This window comes from Emydura macquarii, unplaced genomic scaffold (genome assembly GCF_026122565.2).
Source record: "Emydura macquarii macquarii isolate MOO-44397 ecotype Brisbane River unplaced genomic scaffold, CSIRO-AGI_Emac_v2 contig_1477, whole genome shotgun sequence".
Taxonomy (NCBI): domain Eukaryota; kingdom Metazoa; phylum Chordata; order Testudines; family Chelidae; genus Emydura; species Emydura macquarii.
The window spans coordinates 10,075,324-10,081,888 of NW_027131614.1; the positions used below are offsets into that span (position 1 = coordinate 10,075,324).

A 6,565-nucleotide genomic window follows, 5' to 3' on the forward strand; every position below is an offset into this window, starting at 1 on the left:
GACATCATTTTACTCTATTTCTTCTAAAATACAGTTTAAGAAAAAAAAAATATCCATACGCTACCTCATCCCTTAGTATTTTGACACACAAACAGCCTTTCCATGCTATCGAAGCATTTACTCTGCCCATAAGTAAAGGGGACAACGGTACAGCTTTAAGGGCAATCAGTAGAACATGACATGTTTGGAAAGTGCTTAGCACGATGCCCGGCGGTCCTGTTTGGAGTCCCTAGGCATTCAAGTGATACACATGTCAAAAATGATAACGAGTTACTATAAAGACAAGGAGCCAAACTTTTTAATGGACTCAAATCTATTCCTTTATTCTGAGTTATTTACCAGTATTCCTATCCAGAGCTCTAGAATCACGTGCAGAAATGAAGAAAAATACGTATTAGGTCCCAGCATGTTGCCAAAATATAAAATCTTCACAACCCCACACAAACAAGGACTCTACCACCACTTTCTCAAGGGAAATCTAAGGGGGGGGGGATTTTGCGGCACCACCTTAAGGTCAACAAGGGGAAGCGAGTTCCAGAATTCCCTGAAGAAGGCCCTATCTCCAGCTCTCTCTCCATCCGGAAGTTATTTCTATGTATCCACCTTGGCATTTATACTTGGCTCTGCGAAATCCAGGTGTCATACATAGTATGACACAGAGAGGGCAGAGGTCTCCGAGGTACTCAGTGGAGGTACTCTTTGTCAAAGAGAGCAGGATTTGGTTCAATATTTGTCCACACGGTGCCTGGTAACTGAGTGAACCCCCACTGAAGTCAACTAGTTCAGACCTGATAACTGAGAGAGAATTCTGGCTCAATATTGTAATGAGATATCCCTTGATCGGTATTTCAGAGAGCATGCACTATTGGAGGATTAAAATATTTGTTAAAAATGAATGTAAGCATGAGGTAATGCTCTGGCCCCATTAAAGAATTTGTCCTGAAACTGATATGCTGGTCAAGCATGGAAGAAATTTAGCGTCCGATGGATTCAAAGGACCAAATTCTATTTTGTTTCACCCGTGTAAATCCGGAATACCTCCTTAGACTTCAATAGAGTTACTCCTGATGTACGCCAGTGGCGATTTTGGCCCAAGATTTGTAATAACCAGGAATTGGGCATAGATATCGTCTATTCCCTTCCCCCGCCCCTCTCCCCCCATTTTTGCAGGAGGTTTAATCAGATGAAATGATCAATTAGATTTTAATGCGCTGAGGAAGCGCTAGGCTTGAAAACTGAGATTTGCCAATGAAGCTTTTAAGGCTGGGTACCATTTCCCTCTCTGTTTAGAGAAATCCAGCACCTTTTCTCCATTAATCTTTAGCAAAGAAAACGTTCAGACTGCACCTGAATAAACAATCCAGATCGGGGGGGAAAGAAAACCCATATATGTGCCCCTGATGTGTGTGTGTCTCACTCTATATAGAGAGTATGCACTAATAGGTAATGCATAGTGTAGCCCTGCTGAGAAAATCCATCTCCTCATCTTATTTCCCCTTCCCCTCTAACATTATGAGAAGGACAGAAAGAAAGCAACCAAAGTCAATTCAAGTTCAAGAGATCCTGTTGCAAGTATCATTCGTGTGTTTCAGCGGTTCAGCGAATAATATTGTCAAGTTTCACTTGGAAAGTGTGCCATAAAAATATCCTTCTGTTGAGTCACGCCCCTACTGATGAAGACATTTATACAGCGTTAAGTGCCCCAGAGTATGACCACAAAAGTCCTGCGGAGTAAAAAAGTGCCGGGTGAAACTGGTTATGAAAACAAGGAGAATTGTGCCAGGCCTTGTAGCACAGGGGAAGTTACCATTTTGGTCGAGAGATGAATGTATCGAAAAGATTAAGAAGCAAGATTTAAGACAGATCTGTCCACCTGTTGTAGCCATCAGGTCCCTACATTCTCTGCAAACCGGAACATTTATTCTAGTTAATTGTATCCAGACGGTCGTGAAGGCCAATGAACAAACAAGTGCTGGGCATTCATTTTAGGGAGGAGATTTTTATTCCATCAAAGTTATTTCTGTGTTGCATTATATTACCATTTCCAATGGACAGAGAATGTTTCTTCCCTGTGCAGTGCTACATGAGAACTGCAACACGGAATGTCCAAACTATGATGCACTTTTACAGGCAAGCTGCCTCGTTTAAATATGTATATGTAACAAAACTGTGCGGATTCTACAGCGGTTTGATTCAATTAAGATTGCTCTAGGGGAGAAGAAATCGCCAGGCACCTTACATTCGTTTGACACTTCCTATAACTTTGTGCAAGTTATTCGCAACACCAAAATATGTATCATTGGTTTTCAGTGACTTTTAACGACATTACTTATTTTGAAAAGCAATCTACTTGGTTTTCAACGACAGTACTGTTTGCTCGCTCGCTCTCCATTCAGAGAGTATCTCAGATAGACTGTGCACGGTGAATAACTAAAGTCTCTGCATGTAAATCAATACAGGCCTCGCCCACGGCAGGTGAACCTCCGTTTAAATCACCCGCCACAGATCTGGCCCATCGCCCACCCCGCAGAACCGTCCTGGAAAACGGTGCCAGGCATCTTCGACTCAGTCTGATTAGGAAAGCTCTGAAAGAGGACGGGGCTTTGATTGTAAGTTCCGTGGGGGCCGTGTCCTTGATGGCGTAGTTGTAAAGGGCCGATCCCTCTCCCGGAGCCACAGCTACACTGTACATTAACACAGAGCTTCCAGTCCCCGCTCAGGCATTGGCTTCAACGGGCAGGATCATCAGGCTCTGATTTTAGCGTCCCCTGCCAGGACAGCTACTGGGGATGTCGCTGCCGAGCCCCGTCCCCCCTGGCCCGGTGGAGCTTTTGGGGTGCAAAGGCAGCCGGCCCCGCCGCTTTGCTTCCCGCCGCGCCTGTGCGGCGGGTGAGGTGCCCCTGGCCTCGCACCGGCAGCCAGCACGCTGGCCAGGCAGCGCCGCGGCAGGGCGGGAGGATCCCAGAGGAGCCGCCCCAAGTGCCCACGGCTCCGTCCTGCAGGCGGGCGCCTGAGCGCTTCCTCCCCCAGCCCAGCCCCGAGCTCCGGCCCCCACGGGGCGCACACAGCCCGTGGCGCTGGAGAAGGGCTCTGGCAGCGGGGCGCTGTGCGGGTGTGTGTGGGGGGGGGAGGGGGGAGCTCTGGGAGCGCTGCCCGCTGCTGTGCGTGTGCGGGGCGGGGGGTTGGGAGGAGCGGCCCCCCCCCCCACACACACACACCCAGCCCCTTGCCCTTCCTCTCCCCCGTCTGCCCCTGGCGATGGTTCGCTCCGGGGCCCCGGCTATATAGCCCCGTCGGCGGGGGGGAACCCCCGGAGCCTCCCGGCGCGGGGTGAGGGCGGGGCGGGGCGGCCGCGGGGCTGGGCTGGGCTGGGCTGGGCGGACTCCTCGCCTGCGCTGCCCCGAGCCCGTCTCTCCCCGGGGAAGGGCGCGGGCCATGTCCACCGGCTCGGCGAGCGACGCCGAGGAGCTGCCCGCCATGGAGCTGCGGGGGCTGCAGCTGGGCTACCCGCCGCCCCCCGCCAAGCGCCAGCCCCGCGGGCCGCTCTACCCCGCGGCGGACCAGAGCTCCGCAGCCGAGGACGACGACGAGGAGGAGGAGGAAGAAGAGGAGGACGGCGAGGGGCGCTGCGCGGCGGCGGGGCCGGCCGGCGGCTGCAAGAGGAAGCGGGCCCGGGCGTCCGGAGCGGGCGGCAAGAAGCCGCCGCCGCCGCAGCTGCTGGCCAAGGGGGCGTCGGGCGAGTGCAAGCAGTCGCAGAGGAACGCGGCCAACGCCCGCGAGCGGGCCCGCATGCGGGTGCTGAGCAAGGCGTTCTCCCGGCTGAAGACCAGCCTGCCGTGGGTGCCGCCCGACACCAAGCTCTCCAAGCTGGACACCCTGCGCCTGGCCTCCAGCTACATCGCCCACCTCCGGCAGCTGCTGCAGGAGGATCGCTACGAGAACGGCTACGTGCACCCTGTCAACTTGGTAAGAGCCCCTCTCCTCCCCCCCGGTGGATAGGTTAGGGTCGGGGGCCGGGACCGATGGCGGACAAGGGCTACCTCTGCAAGAGGCGTCTGATTTGGGGGGGCCACCTCGCGCATCCAGAGCCTGCTTCGCGGGAGGAAGGCAATGGCTTGGCCCGCCCGTGCCCGTCAGTCCAGTGCCGGGCGTCTAAACTTGGGCACCAAAGGATAGCGGGCGCTTTGGGTCTCAAACCTTCCTGGTGACGATGCAGTCAGTAAGAGAAAGCTGTGCCTGTTGGAGATGGACACATAGCTCTGGGAGAGGGAGTGTTTGCAGAGAGGAAGAACAGACACGTCAGATATGTGTTATTTTTATATACTGACATTTCCCCCTGAAAAATAATGAGGTGATCTAACTCCTCCGGTCCGACTTTTACTTCTGATATTTAACTTCAGCAGTAGGTATACTACATTTTCCTGGTATTATATTACAATTATTATACTACAACAGTATACTACATGCTGGTATACTACATGCTGATATAATACATTTTCCAGCGTTTTTTATTTCCTCCTACTTCTTTAAACCGGGTAGATCAGTCCATTAGGCTGTTGTTTATTATCTAAATAAGTCCCAAATTCTCTGCTCAGTTACAGCTTTGGAAAAATGTGCAATAATCCCATTTACACCAGTATAGCAGAGCCAATTTTAGCCTCAAGTGATGCAGAGGATGGATGTGTTTGTGTTGGGGAGTCCGAATCAGAAACTTTTAAGGAATTCATTCCTTGGACATTAGGCAAGTTAAATGATCGAGAAAAACGATTTCATTCTTCAGATCATTTTGGAACACAAATAAGCTTTCACTAAATCAAAAATTTAAGATCTGAGCCATAAAGAAGAGTAGGTTTTGTCATGCTAGATGTAATGGGATGGGTGAATATTTAGCATTAGTTTACAGGTTTTTAAAGGTCTCTTATTTATAAAACTAGGAAACCAATTACAAGGCAACTTTACATGTTACATGTTTGAACAAGTGGATGCTGATCATAACAACACAGATAAAGTGCATTTGATTTCAATTAAAATAACACTTTTTAGAGAGCACCAGTTTGCGGTGCTTCCCAGTGTGACTAAAACTGTTGTTTGTTTTTAAACATGTGATGCTAGGAAATTAACTGTTAATAAAAATTCCAGTTTTGCTTTATGGTGCAGCCATCCTTCTAAAATGAAATACCTTTTTTTGCTTACAGACTTGGCCATTTGTGGTTTCAGGAAGACCAGAATCTGACACCAAAGAAGTTTCTACAGCCAACAGATTATGTGGAACTACAGCTTAGCTGAAGTAAACTTAATTTTTGCTGGATATTTTTAAGAGCTATGATTTACGGGCACAACACTAGAGGATGGTGACTAGAAGCCATCTCAAAAAAACTATGTGAAATATTTGTACCCCACCCCTTCTTTCCCTTAGAGTTCTGAGGGGAAATGCACTTAAAGGGAAGGAATAAAGAAGGGAGGAGGTGAGATGGGAATGTCTCTGAACTGGCTGCAGCAGCTGAAGTCCAGGATTTGGAAAGGCCTTTCTTTGCTGCATCATTACTACCACTGCCTGAGGACCTGTTGACCTGAGGCTTTTAAAATAATGGAAGAGGAATATAACATTATAGAATTAACAGCCTGGACCAAAATCAGACTCTACAAACTAACCCCAAACAGTGTTATTTGTATTCCAAAGCAAAGCAGTATTCTAGAGTAGTTCTGAAACTCAAATAGATTTATAATATATTTCGATGGCTTTTGTATTCATGGATCCTATTTGCTGCAGCTATGTAATAACTAAAGTCATATTACTTTTCTCCTTTTAACTAGATGTGTCTTAGACATCAAAGTAGCATAAGCTAGGTTCTGCAGTTAGGCTATGGCTCTTGGAATTACGTTATTGCCCTCGTTTATGTGGTAAGGTGCCATACACAAGAACAGCGACCTCCCTAGGACATGTTAATAGATAGGACAGAGTTTCTGTGTCTTAACCTGGAAGGGATCCTGCTTACTTTAAAACTGGGTATATGTGTTGTTTGATACAAATATATTCCTTACTATAGAAGATCAAGAATTTACAGTATTTTTAAACACTCTGTCCTGTCATGTTATGCTCATCTATGAAGGATGCTTACCCTACTGTGTATTCTAGTGACATTTTTTCAGCCAGTAAAGTGCTGTAAGAGGACGCCATCAAATGAGTTGCAAATGTAAATAACTTTATTTTTTTATAAATGACATTAAAAGCTTTGTTACAACAATTCACTGACTTGCTGGTGCTATGAGTATATCTACATTACAGCAGCACAGCTACAGCGCTGCATCTGTGCCGTTATAGCACCGTTGTGTAGATAGTTCCTGCATGGACAGAAGGGCTTTTTCCATTGCTCTGGTTAATCCGCCAGAGGTGGTAGCTAAGTCCATGAAAGAATTCTTCCGTTAGCCTAATTGCATCTACACCAGGGGTTAGGTCGACTTCACTAGGGCGAAATTGTTCACAGTTCTCCCGAGTGATGTAGCGAGGTTGATCTAATTTTTAAGTGTAGACCAGATTTAAGAATATTCATTACAAAGGTGTTCC

General features: G+C 48.0%; 1 protein-coding gene across 1 annotated transcript; it reads left to right on the top strand.

The window, feature by feature from the left end:
• Positions 1-3,345: 3,345 nt before the first annotated feature.
• MSC (musculin) lies at positions 3,346-6,239 on the top strand. The gene is made up of 2 exons (XM_067553842.1): positions 3,346-3,966; positions 5,196-6,239. Exons 1-2 carry the CDS (start codon positions 3,436-3,438, stop codon positions 5,280-5,282), a joined length of 618 nt encoding a protein of 205 aa, XP_067409943.1. The 5' UTR covers positions 3,346-3,435; the 3' UTR covers positions 5,283-6,239.
• The last annotated feature ends 326 nt before the right edge of the window (positions 6,240-6,565 follow it).

Coding starts and splice junctions, on each gene's coding strand:
- MSC (XM_067553842.1), top strand. CDS start 3,436: ATGTCCACCGGCTCGGCGAGCGACGCCGAGGAGCTGCCCGCCATGGAG. Junction 3,967..5,195: donor ACGTGCACCCTGTCAACTTG/GTAAGAGCCCCT, acceptor TTTTGCTTACAG/ACTTGGCCATTTGTGGTTTC.